This window comes from Mustelus asterias, chromosome 1, assembly GCF_964213995.1.
Source record: "Mustelus asterias chromosome 1, sMusAst1.hap1.1, whole genome shotgun sequence".
NCBI lineage: Eukaryota > Metazoa > Chordata > Chondrichthyes > Carcharhiniformes > Triakidae > Mustelus > Mustelus asterias.
In genome coordinates, this window is record NC_135801.1 from 51,834,372 (window position 1) to 51,856,220 (window position 21,849).

At 42.7% G+C, this 21,849-nt stretch overlaps 1 protein-coding gene across 3 annotated transcripts in view; it reads right to left on the reverse strand.

The window, feature by feature from the left end:
* smad1 (SMAD family member 1) overlaps positions 1-21,849 on the reverse strand; it is a 152,610-nt gene that overhangs the window by 24,776 nt on the left and 105,985 nt on the right. For all 3 annotated transcript variants that reach the window (XR_013497737.1, XM_078212243.1, XM_078212253.1), the window contains exon 5: positions 4,432-4,653. Coding sequence is in view for 2 of the 3 variants with exons in the window: in XM_078212243.1 (XP_078068369.1) it covers positions 4,432-4,653 (222 nt within the window). In the remaining variant the exon portion in view is untranslated. The remainder of the gene's footprint in view (positions 1-4,431; positions 4,654-21,849) is intronic.

Consider the following 21,849-nt stretch of genomic DNA (forward strand, 5'->3'; position numbering starts at 1 on the left):
TAAACTTTCTGAAGACTTTTGAGAAGGTCTCACAAGGATATTATGTAAAGTGGGATTGCGAGTAGTGTCTTGAGATGTATAGAAAGCTGGTTAACAGATAGGAAGCAAAGATTTGGCATAAATGGTCTTTTCCCGATTGGCAGGCAGTGACTAATGGGGTACCACAGAGATCTGTGCTAGGACCCCAACTGTTCAAATTATATATTAATGATTTTGGAGAGGGAACTTGCAGATAATGCAAAGTTGGGTGGGAGGGTGAGCTGTGAGGAGGATGCAGAAATGCTTCAGCATAATTTGAACAGGCTGAGTGAGTGGGCACTTGCATGGCAAATGCATTATGATGTGGATAAATATGAGGTTATCCATTTCGGTAGCAATAATAAAAAGTCAGATTATTACTTTAAATGGGTGTAAATTGAAAAAGGTGGATATTTAGCGAGATCTTGGTGTCCTCCTGCATCAGTCACTGAAAGTAAGCACGCAGGTACAGCAGGCAGTAAAGATGATAAATGGTATGTTGGCATTCATAGCGAGAGGATTTGAGTAATCGAGATGTTTTAGTGCAATTAGATAGGGCGCTGGTGTGGCCGCATTTGGAATATTGTATGCAGTTTTGATGTCCTTTTCTGAGGACGTCCTTACTGTAGAGGAGTGCAGCGAAGGTTTACCAGGCTGATTCCTGGGATGGCAGGTCATATGAGAGACTAACTTGGATAGGATTATATTCATTGGAGTTTAGAAGAATGAGAGGGGATCTCATAGAAACTTATAAATTTCTATCAGAGTTAGACAGGGTAGATTCAGAAAGAATCATAGAAATCATAGAAACCCTACAGTACAGAAAGAGGCCATTCGGCCCATCAAGTCTGCACCGACCACAATCCCACCCAGGCCCGACCCTCATATCCCACCCACTAATCCCTCTAACCTACGCATCTCAGGACACTAAGGGGCAATATTAGCATGGCCAATCAACCTAACCCGCACATCTTTGGACTGTGGGAGGAAACCCGAGCACCCAGAGGAAACCCACACAGACACGAGGAGAATGTGCAAACTCCACACAGACAGTGACCCAAGCCGGGAATCGAACCCAGGTCCCTGGAGCTGTGAAACAGCAGTGCTAACCACTGTGCTACCATGCCGTCCTTCCAATGTTCCAGATGGTTGGGGGTGTCCAGAACTAGGAGTCATAGTTTGAGGATAAGGGGTAAACCTTTTAGGACTGAGGTGAGGAGAAATTTCTTCATCCAGAGAGTGGTGAATCTGTGGAATACACTACCATAGAAAGTAGTCGAGATCAGAACGTTGTCCTACTTATGCTTCTATTTTCTATGTTTCTGTTTCAGGTCTATGTCCACAGTGCTCAAACTAACCATTAGGTTGTGTTTATGGTGTTTAGTACTGGGCTCAAACTAACCATTAGATGGTGTTTAGTACTGGGCTAAGAACAACTTGTCCTTCTACAGCATATGGCAGCTTCATGTTATCTGACCAACATTTCTCCCTCAAACACCAAAAACACACAATCTGCTCATGCATCTCATTTACAACAGTAACATTTTACATGTAAGGAGGAGATGTGGTGTAGAGTAGTGTCACTGGACTAATAATCCAGAGGCCCAGGCTAATACTCCAGGAACATGAGTTTAAATCCTATCACAACAGCTGGTGGAACTTAAATTTAACTAATTAATTAGCTGGTCTCAGTAATGGTGGCCTTGAAACTATCGATTGTCTTTTAATCCACCTGGTTCACTATTGTCCTTTAGAAAAGGAAATCTGCCATCTTTACCTAGTCTGGCCCACATTTGACTCTAGATCCACAATAATGTGGTTGACTCTTAAATGCCCTCTGAAATCACCTAGCATGCCACTTAGCTCAAAGAATGGGCAACAAAACCAAACAAGATTACATTTTTAAAAATGTAATTCCTTGGTCATAAAGTATGCAAAGACATCCTGAGAACATAAAAGGGATAAACAAGTTATTCTTTAGTGCTCATAAATACAAACTATTTCTTTATACTGATCATTTCTGACCATGTTTCACTCTCATGCACATCTAAGAGGCCAAATTAAGAGTGCTAATAATAACTGTCTTAACAAACCAGTCTTCTCCTCATCCAGATGGAATTATGAAAGTGGTGGAGGGTGTGCAGCAACTGAACTGGTCTATGGTATCCTAGTTTATCCCCTTTGAACAAGAGGGGTTACATTGTCAATCTTCCAAGATGCCTAACATAACTCCCATTTCCAACAGTCATTGAAAGATGGTGATTCAAGCTTCCATTTTGTCTTTTGCCATCATCAGTATAGATATCTTTAAGATGTTTTACCCCATTTCAGTACTGCTTCCTGGCCTACAGTTTCAAAAAAATTAGGGCAGAACACACTGGCAGGGTTGATATTTCTCCATCCATTGTTTTCCCTTCAGGAAGTGAATGAATCAAAGTGCGATTAGATAAGGAACTGCAGAATTTTGAATCTGTGATAAAGCAATGACAATGCATGCCCAAGTAAGGATAGTATACGCTTTGGAAAGGGAACCTGGAAGTAACGGTGTTCCCATGTACCTGTTGCCCTTTCAGATGATGGAGCTTGCATGTTTGGGAAATACTGTTAACGTGCAGCAGTACACCTTGTAGATCAGACTTGGGAAAATAATGGTCCATGCTTTTAATCAGTCTTATGGCTCTGAACTGGGGAAAACATTTAATGTGCACCAGTGACACAATGTAACCTGAGCCACTGCTCCTGGTTGATTGGCATCAGAAGTGGTCCATGTAAAATGCAGATCCTGCAGAGCTTCATGGGTAGTAGTTCAAGAACAACAGAAGTGCTTCCAGGTAATTTGGAGTTAGCTATTGATTGAATGCTGGAGGAAGACTTCTCCTGAGTGCAGCCACCTTGTTAAAAACAAGTGAGTATACTCAAAGCAACACAAGGCAAGAGTGCATTTAAGATTACTGCAGTTTGGTTTGCTTTTTTAAGCATATACACTGGAATTTCAAAACTTCAATTTATTTTATACTCATAGTTTAATACCCTTTATGAAAAGTCAACTCTTCTTGTCTGGTTTTGGTTCTCCATTTTTCTCATTCCCTCACTGAAGGTGCTAATTCTTGCTCAGGTCAATTGCCATGGGTGCTGACAGTCCAGGATTTGAGCCTGGAACTTCAGGTCTGCACTGGCGTAATAACGCAGTAAAGAGTACTCTTACACACTAGAATCTATTTTAAAATCTTGTATTTGTATGTACATCTTATCAATTTTCTACATTATATATTCCTATAGACACATTCTTAATACCACTAGGGATGTGGAACTTCAGTTAAGAGGGGAGATGAAAAAAATCATGAAGGTTATTGATTAGGTAAATAAGGAGTAACAGATTCTGGTGGCAGAAGAGTCAGAGGACACAGATTAAAGGCATTTGCCAAAAGAACCAGATGGTGGCAGATTTGTAGGCCCAGCTGATTAGTATTAAGGGGCAAAAAACATTTATGGAGGTTGTATATAGACCCCCAAACTGAAGAGGAGGGATTCCTGGAGTGTACGTGCGATGGTTTTCTGGACTAATACGCTGGGGAACCAAATCAGAGAACAGATCATCCCAGACTGGGTATTGTCTAATAAGAAAGGAATAATTGGCAATAGAGTTGTGCAAGATCCCTTGGAGATGAGTGACCATAATATGATAGAATTTTTCATCAGAGTTAGGTAGTTGATTCTGAGACAAGGGTCCTGAATCTTAATAAAGGAGACTGTGATTTTTTGAGGCGTGCATTAGCTATGATAGATTGGGAAACATTAGTTAAAGGGATGACGGTGGATAGGCAATGGCAAACATTCAAAGAATACCTGGGCGAACTGCAACAATTCTTTATTCTTGCCTGGCGCAAAAGTAAAACAGGAAAGGTGGCCAAACCATCGCTTACATGGGAAATTAGTAGTACTACTAGATCCAAGGAAGAGGCATACAAATTGGCCAGAAAGAACAACAGACCTGAGGTTTGGGAACAGTTTAGAATTCAGCAAAGGGAGACCAAGGGATTATTAAGAAGGGGAAAATAGAGCACGTCTATTTTATCTTTATGATCCTTAAATTTTAGAGCATTTATGGCTGCTGCACTCCCCCAACAACCCTGGATTCCAAAACAATTTCCACATCCAGATATAGTTCTGTGGCTAAAGCCTCCACTTGCAAGATGTGGCCTATGGGCCATAATTTTCCCACGTCAGTTCAAGGTTGATATTTGGTCTCAGGTAATCACGGGGTATGGGATTGGGCAGGATAGTGGATTTGAGGCAGAAGATCAACTATGTTTATATTTAATGGCAGAGCAAACTCAAGGGGCCATGAGCACTGCTGCTATTTATGTTATGACATGCAACATTTCCCACTGAATTTAAAAATGGAGAAATTACCTTTACCGATGTGCCTTCTGGTATTTTCAATAGTGGAGTTACGATTCACGTTGGACAGAAGCCCAAGGCAGAATCTATTTTTGTTGTTTGAAGGATCAGTAAACCCATCCACTAAGACACTAGTAGAGGAGGCTTGGAAAGCTTCTCCCACACGGTTATTCAGCTCATAATAGACAATAGAGCACCAGTGTTTTGGTTCCTCATAAGCAACAGGTTGAACATCTACAAAGAGGAAAGTTACCATTAATTTCTCCTAAATGAACAGCTGCTCCCAGCATCACCAAACATGAAATCAAGAAAACATCTCAAGAATTAGTGTATTTACGTTGAATAGATCATATGATAATTGACGCTACATATATCAGCCAACGATTCACTTTCCAATTGCTCCCATAAGATGAAGGCATCTAAAATAGTTTCTGTTCTAACCCTTTAACAGAAGGAATAAAAGATTTGCTGGGGTACAATTCCAGATGTATCAGAGATACTCTGGCACCTCAGTAATGGACGATTAATCAGAGCTAGAACGTTAAATGCCTGCCCAAATAATCACAGGGGGTATGACAATTTCACCTGAAGCAGGGTCACTGACTATGGATTACGTCTGGATTATGGATATGGATTATGGTGTTTGCTATCAAATAAACCTGTTGGACTTTAACCTGGTGTTGTTAAAACTCTTACTATGGATTACATGCCATAATATTTATCAATTTTTTCCTTCTTAACCCAGGCTCACAAAGGTTAATTATTGTTTTCTAACACTCTTGCCGAGAACAGCTATCTTAGTGCACAGTAGATCAAAACCTGTATGTATGGTTCAGCTACTTATTATCTTAACCAGTTGAAACACCTAAATTTATTGCAAATTTTTGTTCTCCTGTGCAATTACACCTATATGTAGGTGGACAATCTGCTTCAAAACAAGTGATAGTTGTGGGGCCACAGCCACTAGGAACTGAGATAAAGGTGGGGAGGCGATTGTCTAGTGACATTATCGCTAGACTATTAATCCAGAAACTAAGCTAATGTTCTGGGGACCCGGGTTCTAATCCCGCCAGATGGAATTTGAATTCAATTTTAAAAATCTGGAATTAAGAATCTACTGATGACCATGAAACCATTGCCAATTATCAGAAAAAACATCTGATTCACTAATGTCTTTTATAGGAAGGAAATCTGCCCTCCTTACCTGGTCCGACCTGACTCCAGAGCTACAGCAATGTGGTTGACTCTCAACTGCCCTCCAAGGTCAACTAAGGATGGGCAATAAATGCTGGCCAGCCAGTGACCCCCATGTAGCACGAATGAATAAACAAAATCAATCCTCCAGGGGAAAAACACTTGGCCATTCCTTGTTGCCTCTTCATAACAAAATGGCAAAAGTCAGAAATTCACTGCGTTGACACAGAACTATTAGCATTCTGTAATTTCCTCATAACAGTGGTATATGATCAAAATACCCACCCCACATTGAGGGCATAAAGGCCAGTATAACCCCAAGGTGGTCAGGGACATGACTGGGGGCAATGCCAACCTGGCAAGGCGTGGGGTCTCTAGAGAACCCCACTGGGTCTTCTGATTTTGTGGAGGGTGGGGGGTTTAGAACCTGACACTTTGCCAAATTTTCAGGAAATTTCCACCCAACAACTTAATTCCATAGAATCCATACAGTACAGGAGGCCATTCGGCCCCATTGGGTCTGTACCCAATCCCACCCAGGCACTATTCCTGTAACCTCACACATTTACCTTGCTAATCCCCCTGACACTGGGGTCAATTTAGCATGACCAATCAACCTAATCCGCACATCTTTGGACTGTGGAAGGAAACCCACGCAGACACGGGGAGAACATGCAAACTCCACACAAACAATGACCCGAGGCTAGAATTGAAACTGGGCCCCTGGCGCTGTGAGGCAGCAGTGCTCCACTCTGCCACCATGTCGTGGTGTAATTTTGAAAAGGAATTTCAAACTTTGGGAGAAAATTCACCAGATAGAAGAACTTTTGGGAATGAATGTAATTTGCAAAAAGAATGTAAAAACTTGAAATTTAGTTTATTGTTTAAAAACGGTGGACAAATTGGAGATTCCCAAAGCAATGACAATCGGTCAGTATCTCAGAATAAGAACATAAGAAATAGGAGGAGTAGGCCATCTAGTCCCTCGAGCCTGCCCCGCCATTCAATAAGATCATGGCTGATCTGACGTGGATCAGTACCACTTACCCGCCTGATCCCCATAACCCTTAATTCCCTTACCGATCAGGAATCCATCCATCCGCGCTTTAAACATATTCAGCGAGGTAGCCTCCACCACCTCAGTGGGCAGAGAATTCCAGAGATTCACCACCCTCTGGGAGAAGAAGTTCCTCCTCAACTCTGTCTTAAACCGACCCCCCTTTATTTTGAGGCTGTGTCCTCTAGTTTTATCTTCCTTACTAAGTGGAAAGAATCTCTCCGCCTCCACCCTATCCAGCCCCCGCATTATCTTATAAGTCTCCATAAGATCCCCCCTCATCCTTCTAAACTCCAACGAGTACAAACCCAATCTCCTCAGCCTCTCCTCATAATCCAAACCCCTCATCTCCGGTATCAACCTGGTGAACCTTCTCTGCACTCCCTCCAATGCCAATATATCCTTCCTCATATAAGGGGACCAATACTGCACACAGTATTCCTGTACAGGTGCATCAAGACATCCCTGCTTTTATATTCTATCCCCTTCGCAATATAGGCCAACATCCCATTTGCCTTCTTGATCACCTGTTGTACCTGCAGACTGGGCTTTTGCGTCTCATGCACAAGGACCCCCAGGTCCCTTTGCACAGTAGCATGTTTTAATTTGTTTCCATTGAGATAATAATCCCATTTGTTATTATTTCCTCCAAAGTGTATAACCTCGCATTTCTCAACGTTATACTCCATTTGCCATATCCTCGCCCACTCACTCAGCCTGTCCAAATCTCTCTGCAGATCTTCTCCGTCCTCCACACGATTCACTTTTCCACTTATCTTTGTGTCGTCTGCAAACTTCGTTACCCTACACTCCGTCCCCTCCTCCAGATCATCTATATAAATGGTAAACAGTTGCGGCCCGAGTACCGATCCCTGCGGCACGCCACTAGTTACCTTCCTCCAACCGGAAAAACACCCATTTATTCCGACTCTTTGCTTCCTGTCGGATAGCCAGTCCCCAATCCACTTTAACACACTACCCCCAACTCCGTGTGCCCTAATCTTCTTCAGCAGCCTTTTATGGGGCACCTTATCAAACGCCTTTTGGAAATCCAAAAACACCGCATCCACCGGTTCTCCTCCATCAACCGCCCTCGTCACATCTTCATAAAAATCCAACATGTTCGTCAAGCACGACTTTCCCCTCATGAATCCATGCTGCGTCTGATTGATCGAACCATTTCTATCCAGATGCCCTGCTATCTCCTCTTTAATAATGGATTCCAGCATTTTCCCTACTACAGACGTTAAGCTGATCGGCCTATAGTTACCCGCCTTTTGTCTCCTTCCTTTTTTAAACAGCGGCGTAACATTAGCCGTTTTCCAATCAACCGGCACTACCCCAGAATGCAACGAGTTTTGATAAATAATCACTAACGCATCCACTATTACCTCTGACATTTCTTTCAATACCCTGGGATGCATTCCATCCGGACCCGGGGACTTGTCCACCTTCAGTCCCATTAGTCTACCCAGCACTGCCTCTCTGGTAACATTAATTGTATTAAGTATTTCTCCTGCTGCCAACCCTCTATCGTTAATATTTGGCAAACTATTTGTGTCCTCCACCGTGAAGACCGACACAAAAAACTTATTTAAAGACTCAGCCATATCCTCATTTCCCACTATTAACTCCCCCCTCTCGTCCTCCAAGGGTCCAACATTCACTCTAGCCACTCTATTCCTTTTTATATATTTATAAAAACTTTTACTATTATTTTTTATATTAATTGCTAGCCTAGCTTCATAGTCTATCCTTCCTTTCTTTATCGCTTTCTTAGTCTCTCTTTGTTGTTTCTTAAATTTTTCCCAATCACTTGTTTCTCCACTATTTTTGGCCACTCTGTACGCAGCTGTTTTTATTTTAATACTCTCCTTTATTTCCTTCGTTATCCACGGCTGGTTCTCCCTTTTCTTACAATCCTTGTTTTTTGCTGGAATATATTTTTGCTGAGAACTGAAAAGGATCTCCTTAAAAATCCTCCACTGTTCCTCAGCTATCCTACCTGCCAGCCTGCTCTCCCAGTCTACCTTAGCTAATTCATCCCTCATCCTATCATATTTCCCTCTGTTCAAACAGAGGACACTGGTTTGGGACCAAACTTTCTCCTCTTCCATCTGAATCAGAAATTCGACCATATTGTGGTCACTGGACCCAAGAGGGTCCTTCACAATAAGATCCTTAATTCTACCTACCTCGTTACACAATACCAGATCCAAAATAGCTCGTTCCCTCGTCGGTTCCGTAACATGCTGTTCAAGGAAACTATCCTGACAGCATTCTAAGAACTCTTCCTCCATTCCATCCTTACCGACTTGAGTCTGCCAGTCAATGTGCATGTTGAAGTCCCCCATGATTATTGCCGTTCCGTTTTTACACGCATCCCTTGTCTGCTTGTTTATAGCCCTCCCTACCTCAACATTATTATTTGGGGGCCTATATACCACACCTACTAGTGTCTTTCTCCCTCTACTATTCCTCATCTCTACCCATAATGATTCCACGTTTTGTTCCTCAGAGCCTATGTCATCCCTCAGTACGACCCTGATATTATCTCTTATTAATAGCGCGACCCCACCACCTTTTCCTTCCTGTCTATTCTTCCTAAACGCCTGATACCCCTGGATATTCATCTCCCAGTCCTGGTCACCTTTCAGCCACGTTTCTGTAATGGCCACCAGATCGTACCCACTTGTGCTGATTTGCACCATCAACTCATTTACCTTGTTCCGAATGCTTCGTGCATTCAGGCAAAGTGTCCTTATTCCAGCTTTTATCTGGACCCGCTTTGATGAGTCGCGAACACCCTCTCCCTCTACTCCCTTATCTAAATTACCGCCTTCATTCACTTGCACCCTCTCCTCTACCATTAATTTTGTAATTCCCCTTACCCCTGCATCCTCCCCCCCATCAATTAGTTCCTTGATCCTAGTCAACTCTTCTAGCTCCCCTCCCCCCAACCTATCTAGTTTAAATTCTCCCCAGTAGCCTTAGCCAACCTACCGGCCAGGATATTGGTCCCCCTGTGATTCAAGTTCCACCCGTTTTTTGTATACAGATCACCCCTGCCCCTAAAGAGGTCCCAATGGTCCAGGAACCTGAATCCCTGCCCCCTGCACCAGTCCCTCAGCCACACATTCATCTTCCACCTCACTCCATTCCTGCCCTCACCTTCCCGTGGCACAGGCAGTAATCCTGAGATTACTACCTTTGCTTTCCTCTTTCTCAGCTGTCTCCCTAATTCCCTGTACTCCCTTTTCATGACCCCTTCTCCCTTCCTACCCACATCAGCGGTACCAATATGTACCGCTACCTCAGGCTCCTCTCCCTCTCACCTCAGGATTTCCGGGACGCGACTAGCGACATCCTGGATCCTGGCCCCAGGGAGGCAGACCACCATGCGAGAATCCCGCCTACCTCCGCAGAAACGCCTGTCTGTCCCCTTCACCATCGAGTCCCCGATTAATACCGCCTTCCTCCTCTTTTCCTTAGCCCTCTGAGTTACAGGGCTGGACTCCACTGCGGAGACACGGCCACTGCTGCTTCCCCCAGGCGGGCTTTCCCCCCAGCAGTACTCAAGCAGGAGTACTTGTTGTGCAGGGGCAAATCCACCGGGGTGCTCTCAACCACCCTAGCCTTACCCTTCCTGGCCGTCACCCACTTGGCCTCCTCCCGTGGCCCTGGTGTGACCACCTGATGATAGCTCTTGTCTATCACCTCCTCATTCTCCCTCATCAGCCTAAGATCCTTGAGCTGCAGTTCCAGCTCCCTAACACGGTCCCTCAGGAACCGCAGCTCGACACACCCCTCACAGATGTGGATGTCCAGGAGGCCAGATGCCTCCAGGACCTCCCACATCCTACACTGGGAACAACACACTGGTTTCATACTCATACTGGACACTTTATGTCAAGTAAGACAGTGAAAAGTTAATAAGAATGTAAGGAAACAAAAACTCACCCCTACTCGTCCAAGCCCTGTGAGCCAAAGCCCTGACAGCTCACTCAACTTCCCACTCACTCTGCTGCCCGCTATGATGCTGCCCGCTGTATACTTTGGTGCACTTTTAAACCCCCCAAAAACTTCCCCAGGCCTCTCCTGGCCCGACTTCCGGTTTTGAAAAAAACCTCCGATTTTAAACCCAAAATTAACTGAAAAAATAAATAATTAATTAGTCAGAAAACCCACTCTCTTACCCTCAGCCTGCTCCTGGGAACAATGAAGCTGAACCTCCAAGGTAAGCCCTTTTTAAACCCTCCAAAAACTTCCCCAGGCCTCTCCTGGCCCGACTTCCGGTTTTGAAAAAAACCTCCGATTTTAAACCCAAAATTAACTGAAAAAATAAATAATTAATTACAGTCAGAAAACCCACTCTCTTACCCTCAGCCTGCTCCTGGGAACAATGAATCATCAAGAGTCACAGAGGTTTAGGGCGGCATGGTAGCAGTGGTTAGCACTGCTGCTTCACAGCTCCAGGGACCTGGGTTCGATTCCCGGCTTGGGTCACTGTCTGTGTGGAGTTTGCACATTCTCCTCGTGTCTGCGTGGGTTTCCTCCGGGTGCTCCGGTTTCCTCCCACAGTCCAAAAGATGTGCGGATTAGGTTGATTGGCCATGCTAAATTGCCCCTTAGTGTCCTGAAATGCGTAGGTTAGAGGGATTAGCGGGTAATATGTGTAGGGATGTGGGGGTAGGGCCTGGGTGGGATTGTGGTCGGTGGAGACTCGATGGGCCAAATGGCCTGTTTCTGCACTGTAGTGTTTCTATGATTTCTTCTATGATTACATGCCGTCCAATTTTTACCACTAAGCTAGTCCCAATTGCCTGCATCTGGCCCATATCACTCTATATCCATCTTACTCATGTAACTTTGGCTTCATCTATCGCATAAGACATCACCACGCTACTCTCAATGAGAGATATGGAAGGTCAGGATTTAGATGCACATATTAAGTCAATAGAATGAGTCACTTCACACCTTTAAAGTATTTTCTCACCAGGTAAAGGTTTCATCTAAGTCAAACACTGAACGATAGTTCTGAATCTTTCTGCTTGTACCAGTGTGCATGGAACAGAAATTTAACAGCACTGTAGTGACTAAAATGAAAAGCATCCAATTTTATGTGGTGGGACACAATAGACAATACAGCTAATGATTAGGAGTGGTTCAGTCTTCCAAAACAATACTGGACAAACTGCAAACTGGTATTGGTAGCAAAATTAAAGAATAGCTGCTTAATACAATTCAATATTTGTATGGTGGATGGCACTTTCATAAACTAAACTCCCACATGGCTAAGGACCAGCAATGCTTGAAAAGGCAGCTTATGTTCTTTTGCACTGGCAATTATTCAGCCAATTTCCTTTAAGGATCACATGATGTCAACTCACCCACCTAGTAAGAGCTACAGTGTTTCAAATCTTTTCAGGAGAGTAACAAGTTACATTTTGGCAGACATAAGAAAACAGCTGCAAGCCTTCCCTTCCCTCCATTTTGTGCACATTTGCTCACTTTATCATCACAGTGAAATCCGTATTTTTTCAGATTAAATAATTCAAAATAAGTTTTGTGCAGTCCCCAAATGTCTGTTATGTTTTTATGCACATACTTAAAAAGTGCCTGGATTGTCAAATAAGCTATGTCACCCATAATTTAAAATGCTGTGTTTTAAAAGCGATTGTAAGCAAAGGATAACATTGTTCTGATGAAAGCTTCATTTTACTGTGCAGTTATATTCTAGTTGGTCATATAAAGAAGCAGTTTATGTTGTACTTTCCAGTTATTTTGAAACGTTAGATATACTAAGGAAAATTCATTTGATCCCATCTATTCCCAAAGAGTTCAAATCACATGATAAAAATGCAGGGCAGGTATAAACATTAAACACAATACAGACGTACAAGGGCAGATTTACTCAGATTGGTTGGGGCGTGGATTGGACTGCCTGCTGTGGTAGTGGAGTCGGACACTTTAGGAACTTTCAAGCGGTTATTGGTTTAGGCACATGGAGCACACCAGAATGATAGGGAGTGGGATAGCTTGATCTTGGTTTCGGACTAAGCTCGGCACAACATCGAGGGCCGAAGGGCCTGTACTGTGCTGTACTGTTCTATGTTCTATGCACTTCTCTTGCCCTGCCCCATTTCCTTTTATTAAGTCACAGTAGAAATGAGAGAGGGGTTGAAAGTTCACAAAAGCATATGACAATTTTACTTTTTCTCACTTCAATTTTTTTTATATTAGTCCATCGCCTGTCACAATGCACAAGGAGACATGATAAAATGTATTGGGGTTGGGTGAAGGTCAGTTGGACCATGGCACAAACACTTAATTCATCCTATTCTAAAGTAATTGATTCAGTCCTTAGGATTTCATAATTAAAATTATAACTGGCTCAAATTTAAAAAGGAAACTATGTAATTTTAATGTAATTTTGCAATTGCTGTAATTTTACCATCCAGAATAAGGTTGCCACCTCCACTAGCAAGAAGACATGCTTGCATGGACAAGATTTCATTGTAAAAGCAGCAGTAGAAATTTATAATAGAACAAGTTGGCAGAAGTGTGCATGGATGCAAGATTTTTAATCCACCACTCGTGGAGACCAACAAAATATTTGCAATCAAATTAGCATGTTTACTGTAACAGTACTTATTTAAATACAGGGTTTCTAATTACTCTTTCACCAAATCTTTATAGACTCAAAATTTACTTTCTGGAAAAAGCTTCCCTAAAGCTGTCCATGTGTAAAATCAGGCCTAAAAATATGAACACAATTGTTTATCATGGAATATGAAATAATCAGGAACCCAATTCTCCTGAGTTGAAAAGGCAGATTTACATTCAATGGGTTCAATATTATTCAAGGAACAAACTTTATTTCCTTGAAATCTGCCCGTTACTAATTTGAACGTCAATTATCAAAGAAAACCGCTTCTGAACTACCAATCTTTTCTATGTCAGGGCTGCTCACCCCAACCAAGAATCCTGCCCATTGAATTAGGCAAAAAGGCCAAAATGGGCTTCCCTTCACGTATCAATCCCGTCCCTACTCCCCTCCACATGCTTCCCCCAGAGTGGGTGAGAACCTGATTGAAACTGATTTAAATGTATTTGAATGCAATTTACGGGCTGGAAGTCGCACAGGCCTCAAAGAGTGGAAGTCCTGACAAGTGGGGACCTAGTGCCATAGACTCTGAGGGGGTCCAGCCTCCAATTGTGCCCATGGGCCCTCTGCTGCTACCAGGCTGTTATGAAAGGGGTTCCCACAAGGGACCTGTGCGAGTGGGAGGGGCGGGGGTGGAAGAGAGCTTAACCTCGGGGGTGTCCCCCAAGATGGGGCTCATGTGGTTGAACCGCTTCTTGTTGCCCTGGAAATCATGGTAATCACTCTCAGGATGGTGATATTAGGCACCATTCTGATGAAGATCAAAACCATTGAAGTGACCTGGTCACATTAAAATCCTTGCCCCCTGGACACCTGGAAGACTTCAAAAATCACAGCAGCACTCCATTCTACAGTAAGGATTACCCTTGGTTGATTGCATAAGTCCCATGTGGTACCTGACCTATTTAAAGTGCCCTGATTGAAAGGACCTGTTAGTTTCAATAGGGAGATCCCCCTACTTTTTGATTTGATTTATTGCCACATGTATTGATATACAGTGAAAAGTATTGTTTCTTGTGCACGAGACAGCCATGGGAAGAGAGGGAATGAAGTGCAGAATGCAGTGTTACAGTCATAGCTAGGGTATAAAGAAAGACCAACTTTACGCGAGGTAGGTCCATTCAAAAGTCTGATGGCAGCAACTTTGAAAGAGCAAGAGCTGCTGTCTAGACTCTTTGAATTGCTTTCATTGACAGGAGGCTATCAGTTTCACTTCAGAGTTCATTTATACTCCTCCATTGAGTTTTATGAGGCTGTTTGATTGACAGCCCAGACCACATCAAAAAAAGGATTAGCCAGTTTAGTTGACATAAGAAACAAATGGTGTATTAGCAGCTAAAAGCTTTTTGACTGACAGCTCCAGGGGAGATCAAAGCCTGCACTGTTGATACAATTATTTCAGGCCTTAGTAACTCTGAAGTACTTCCTCTATTCACCAAAGCGTTCTGTCTAGCCTGATTTTTTAAACACTGCACATTTTCAAGTTTCTGAGCCTACCTACAAAACAGAAAGGCCTTCTAGTACTGCTTTTTTTAAACCATTAGCTTTTTTGTCTTGCCTGCAAAGCTTCTCTCTGATTCCATCAGCTTCATTTTTCCACTTTTTCACTTAGTATTCTTTCACTCTGCCAGGCGTCAAGATTGAATAGGATGGTTTTTTATCTTTGAGATAAAGTTTTAAAGTAAAGTTTATTAGTCACAAGTAGGGTTACATTCGCACTGTAATGAAGTTACTGTGAAAATCCCCTAATCGCCACACTCCGGCACCTATTCAGGTACACTGAGGGAGAATTTAGCATAGCTAATGCACCTAACCAGCATGTCTTTGGACCCAGAGGAAACCCACACAGACATGGGGAGGACATGCAGACTCCGCACAGGCAGTGATCCAAGCCAGGAATCGAACCCGGGTCCCTGGTGCTGTGAGGCAGCAGTGCTAACCACTGTGCCAGGGGAACATTTAGTTTAACTGCATGAAATAATGAGGGGCTTTGAAAGAGTGGATATATAAGGACCTAAGTCGAGTGGCATAGAAGTCACGAGAGTGCATGGATTAAAAGAGATTAGCTGAAGAAATAAAGGGGTGTTGGGGGGAAAATAAAGCTTATGAAGCATGCAAGGCATGCTTGTGCCATTAGAAGTTCCAAGATCTACGGGGGGGCTACAGCCAAAGGCTGAAAAGTGGTTTCACTTTCAGATGGCAGGCATCTAATGAGCTGACTGGCCGCCTCCTTTGCTAGTATTCTCTGTAATTATTTTAGTGACCCTCTTTACATTGTCCAATGAGATCCTCAGAAGAACCATTCATATTAGTTAAGGTATACATTAGAATCATGTTGCCAATGACATAAAGAATGAGGATGCAGAATCTTGTCCGTTTCAATATTGGTTCATTAGGTTATTCATTGGCTCTTAGAAGTCTCAAGTTTGACAATTGTTGTGGCTACCTTGGATTTGAAATTGATCTTGCGAGTAACAACAGTACCACTTTTAACAAACATGCCACAAACTATTAAAGCACCGTCTCTTTCGACATAATTTTGCTTTCTCCTGATCAATGTTGACCTTCTTAGGTCCCGTTAATACACTGTCAATGTCACTCTGGGACACCATGAGGCCATGATAAGGTGTTCTGCAAGAATGCAAGTCTGCTTATGATGGTTCACCTCATTTTCAGCATCTGCGAGTGAGATGGTGGGCAGCTGTTCACTAGAAATCATAGAAATCATAGAAACCCTACAGCACAGAAAGGCCATTCGGCCCATCGAGTCTGCACCGACCACAATCCCACCCAGGGCCTACCCCCATATATTTTACCCACTAATCCCTTTAACCTACGCATTTCAAGACACTAAGGGCAATTTTAGCATGGCCAATCAACCTAACCCGCACATCTTTGGACTGTGGGAGGAAACCGGAGCACCCGGAGGAAACCCATGCAGACACGAGGAGAATGTGCAAACTCCACACTAGGAGGTATGCAGGATGGGTATTGGGTAACTATGATCATGGGTATGTGTGGAGGATAGAATCATCAAGATGTAGTTGTCATGGGGAAAACTACAGGTTTGCTTCAGGTATATCACATTCTTTACATGGACACTGATTTAATATCTATTCAGTCTTATAATTAAGTAAATTTTTGGGAAGCAATTTAGTTCAATGATTGAATTTTTTTAGGGTTCTTGCTGCAGTACAGATTTTCAGAAGTTAATCCATAGTTCCAAATCAAAAATATTGGTCTGATGAAATACCTAACATGAAATGCTTCCTACAGTAATGTGACAATGGGTTATTGTTGCTTCAGTTCTTGTGACAGGTGGAAAAGCAGGAAGTGGTCTTGACTGTCAGCTGAAGAAATGATTGGCAATTCCAGCAGGGCACACACGCCTAGGCCATTCAGTGCAGCGTGATTCCCATGGGGGAAGAGGTAGCTCATTTAAATGAGCTGCATTGGATCTGGTAAGTGCTACCAGCACCAACAGGAACCTCTCTGACTTTCCAGCTGGCAGCAGGACTTAGAGTGCGATCGGGAAAATTGCGACCAAAGTCCTTATTTAGGATTCAAGTTTTGTAGCAACATTATAATTGTTCCTTCCTCGAGTTCAATTTTGTACGATGGCATACCCATTGGAATTAGACTGTGTAGAAACTCTGGAGGATATAATCTATTTATCTTCTTTGCATACAAAATCAATGCTTAAGTATTCCTTTAATTCACCTGATACTTTTTTTCAAAAATCGCGTCATTCAAATCTAGTAAACTTGCATTTTCAGAATCACTAAGTTCACAACACAGGAGGCCACTTTGTGTCGACTGAAAAAACAAACCACAAAGCCTAATCACATTTTTCAGCATTTGGCCCGCAGCTCTGCAGATTACAGCACTTCAGGAGCACATCCAGGCACTTCTTAATCATTTTGTGTTTTTCTGCCCCTCCCACCCTTTCAGTCAGAGAGCTCCAGGCCCCAAACACTCTCTGGGTGAAAGAGTTTTCCTCATCTCCCCTCTAATACAGTGTGGCCCCGTTATAACGCGATGGTTGGGGTTCATGAAATGTTATTGCGAAAAAAGCGGGGTCGCGCTAAATCGGGGTTCAAGAAAATCAGCGTTCAAACTTACCCAATGTTGACCTAACATCCTAATCCACCTATTATCGCCCTATTTGACCTGTTTTTTGCACGTTTACCATCTGGCAAGTAAATTACCTTTTAATTAAAGAATTCCACGAATAAATCGTTGTTGTTACAGTAGAAATTAAAACACAAATTAATTTTTAGTAAAGCTTTTTAATAAACAAAACAACAGTTTATTTCTTTAAAAAGCGATCGAGTGTCCCTTGCTTGAACGTAGCATTTCGCTGGCTGCGAGCGAAATCTAGAATGCTTCTGAGTTGGAGGATTTTTATGTGGTCCACCTCCTGGGTCTCCAGAACCAGTACTATAGTTACGTTATGGACGATCTCGGCGTCCGTCAGATGCTCATATGTTGGGCATTTGTCGCCGGCAGAGTGCCACTGGCGTAGCTCTTCTTTGCTGCATTCAGACAGCTTCTCTGCCTCACGCACATCTTCCTCTGGGAAGCCGTACTAATCTGGCTTGTCATCATCTTCCATGGTGGATTGGCGTGATGAAAAGGCTGGCCCCAGACCCTATTCCCAGCATTTCTCGACACATGACGAGCTGACTGGTGGAGCATGGTGGAAAGAGCGGGGCGAGCGAGATTTGCCAATCATGAGCAGGGAAAAAAAGGGTCCAATGATTCATTGCGTTATATCCGAATTCGTGCTTCAGGGCGCGTAAAATCGGGGTTCCACTGTACTTCTACCAACCACTAAATCTATGCCCCCCAGTCACCGATATCTCTGCCAAAATAAACTGTCCCTCCACATCCATTCTATCTAGGCTCCAAAAATAAAGAATAGCTTGAGCAATAAAAGGACTCCTCGTAGACAGCCCAGCAACAATGACATCAGTGAAGGCTGTGAGCTGCAGACAGCATGATTTTAAAAAAAAATTTCTTAAAGGTACATTAATGTCACAAGGTGCAGCAAACAATTAGGAAGCAAACGGAATGTTGGCCTTCATCACGATAAGGATTTGAGTACAGGAGTGACGATATCTTGCTGCAGCTGTAGAGCAGTCGATTCATCAAGTGCGAGAGAATACAACTGAAAATTTCTTGCTTTGTCTGCAATTTGATGAAATATTTTGCTTCCTATATCCTCAATTCTACGAGCAACAGTATTTGGCGCAAGACTGATGATTTTGAACAGATTTACTTTTTCTGGGCATAACTCTTCCACTGCTTCCATTATACACTCTTTGATGAGATCTCCCATCGGTGAATGGCTTTCCTCTTTTAGCCAACACATAAGCTAGTTTGTAACTGGCCCTGGTTAAAGCTTCATTTTCAGTTATCTTCTGCATAAAAAAAGCTTGTTGGGAAAGCAACCTGCGTTGCATTGATACAAATTTTTCCGAACAATGTGTTCCTGTGAATTGGGAATAGCTTGGTTCATGTTTGGTCTCATAGTGCTGACGTACATTGTACTCCTTCAAAACTGCAACAGTTTTGTTGCATATGACACACAAGGCTTTATCACCTGCTTGTACAACGAAGTACTTTACACCCCATTCTTCATTAAACAGGCGGCATTCACTGTCCACTTTTCTTTTCTCCTTCCATAACTGAATTGGTCTGAATTGCCGCCATCATTGTCATTGTTCTCGCTCATTTCAGACAGATGGAGCTTACGGATTGGATAAAGCAGCTGTCACTCAGTCAATGCAGAGCGGCAATTGGATAACAGATGTCTCAATTGCTGATTTGTTTAATGAACTGTCAGTCACAGGACAGCAGCTCTGATTGGACAATAGGCCGGTAAAGAGGGCGGGGATTCCCATGGGTCCATCAGACACCGCGCAGAGCGGCAGCAAATGTCCAGCCTGTGGCTTCCGTCCCCGCGTCCAGATCCTGAGTCAGCGGCGGGGTTCCGGACGCAGGAGTGTTTTCGGCAGCGGGAATCCCGTCCCGCCCCACTGACTGCGTGCCGGATGTGGCCCGCGGGCCGTAGTTTGGAGACCCCTGATCTAACTGAATGGGTTTGACAGGCTGAATGGCCTACTGCTGCTCAAAACCAAGGAAAAAATATTTTTTGGCATAGCTGACTGCATGGTCATGATGCACCATAATAAAGTGAGGACAAAACATTGATGCCAAGACTGTGCATTTGATTTCCGCTGCTAGTGCCATGGCTCTGGGCAAAAATACCAACTCCAAACCCAGCTCTTTAAGTAAAAACTTTAAAGAAGGCATTTAAAGACAAAAGGCAATTAAATTCAACAGATAAATTCCATGTTATTGTGACATGAAACATTTTGAAAAGTTTGGCTAAAGCCTTGTTTTGAAATTTAGAAATCCAATTTAGTGAGGGACAAAATGGCAGATGAAAACATTTTTAGAAAACAGAGAACTACAAGACCCTGCAGTCAGATTATGCAGATCTGAGTTCACATAGACATTTTCCATTATGAAAGAATACACAGAAATTTACAATGAGCAAAGCGACCAGTGACACAAAAACCTGATGCTGTTGATAAATGACGCAGACCGGAAATACAAGTAGGTGCAAGTTGAATATATAATAGACACAGATGGGCGTGGCTTTTATTGAGTATTAATGCAGAGCACATACGTAGATGGGTCTTATTTTGGAATTCTTTTTGTTTTTAAGCACTGAATTAAGAATTTCACCACGGAATTATTATTCCCTTGATTAATTCAAGTATGGTACTCTATAATATCCTCAATATTCGATATATAATTTTATATATAAAAGTATATGGATTAAATAGGCCACGACTGAGAGGGATGCAAAGATTCATAGTCAAGTAAAAACAATTTAGGCAAGTGGTATTCCCTAATTGCAAAGATCATGTGAGAGACAAAGGCAAATTATGCCGAGACTTTAATGCACATAGCTGCACAATGCACATAACTGGTCAAACTTTACAGAAGCTCCTCTTCATGCAAGTACATAAAGTTCAGTAATACTATTGTGTTGTGGATTAATTCAATTTCCATAGAATCAAAGACATGGAAATAAAAACATTTTGCTGACAGTGATTGTTCACACACCAATAACTAAATGATGTGCATTACACTGTTGACACATAGGGAAAGATAGGAAATAGGAGGAGTAGGTTACTCAGCCCTTCCAACCTGCTCTGCCATTCAGTATGATCATATCTGATCATCCAACTCAATAACCTGATCCTGCCTTCCCCCCCATATCCTTTGATATCCCTTGCAGCCGAAGACCTATAGCTAACTCCTTCTTAAAAACATACAATGTTTTGGTCAATTGCTTTCTGTGGTAGTGAATTCCACAAGTTTACCACTCTCTCTCTCTCTCTCTCTCTCTCGAAGAAGAAGAAGAAGAAGAAATTTCTCCTCATCCTAAAAGATTTACCCCTTATCCTTAGACTATACCCAATGGTTCTGGACTCCCCTGCCATCAGGGGCATCCTTCCTATATCTATCCTGTCTAGTCTTGTTTGAATTTTATAAGGTTCTATGAGATCCCCCTCATTCTTCTGAATTCCAGCAAATATAATCCTAATCGACTCAATCTCTCCAGACAAGTCAGTCCCGCCATCTCAGGAATCAGTCTAGTAAACTTTTCCTCCATAGCATGAACAATCTTTCCTCAGATAAGGAGACCAAAACTTCACACAATATTCCAGGTGTGGCTTCACCAAGGCCCTGTATAAATGGTGCAAGATATCCCTGTACTCAAATCCTCTTGCTCTGAAGGCCAACGTAACACTTGTCTTCTTTACCGTCTGCTGCACCTGCATGTTTATCTTCAGACTGAACAAGACATACTCAAGTAAGAATTTTAGAAAGTTTCCGAGAAGATCTCAAGATTATTACAGATGAGGGCAGGCCATTATTATAGAAAAGGAACAATCAACAATGACTCTAAAGTCTTTCCTACTGAAGTGAGGGGTTGGTGCTTTAACGATTTTAGGTTTTTGTTTCCACTACACCAAATGGAAGTTCATACCACGTGTTGATAATCATGTGAAGAACTTGATCTGAGTCAGACATTTGTCTATACTAGTTTAATTAAACCTCTGAACCGTTGAACTATTTTGTCAACTTAGTTTTCCAAATTATTTACAAACTTGTACATCTCAAAGACCATCTTTCAGATGCCTTTCAAGGCTGACAAATCCACACTTTCCCAGTTTTTCTTCATAATTCAAACTCTAAGGGGGTCCTCTTGGGATCTGTTTGGATTTCGCCAGGGCCATCTACACCTGACCTCATAACAAATTTGTTCCAAACAGGGACAAAAGAGCTGAATTCCAGAGGCGAGTTGAGTACGACTATCCTTGGCATCAAGGCAGTATTTCACTGAGTGTGGCATCAAGTAGCCCTAGCAAAACTGAATTTAATGGGAATCAGGGGGGAAACTCTCCAACAGTTAGAGCCATACCTAGTG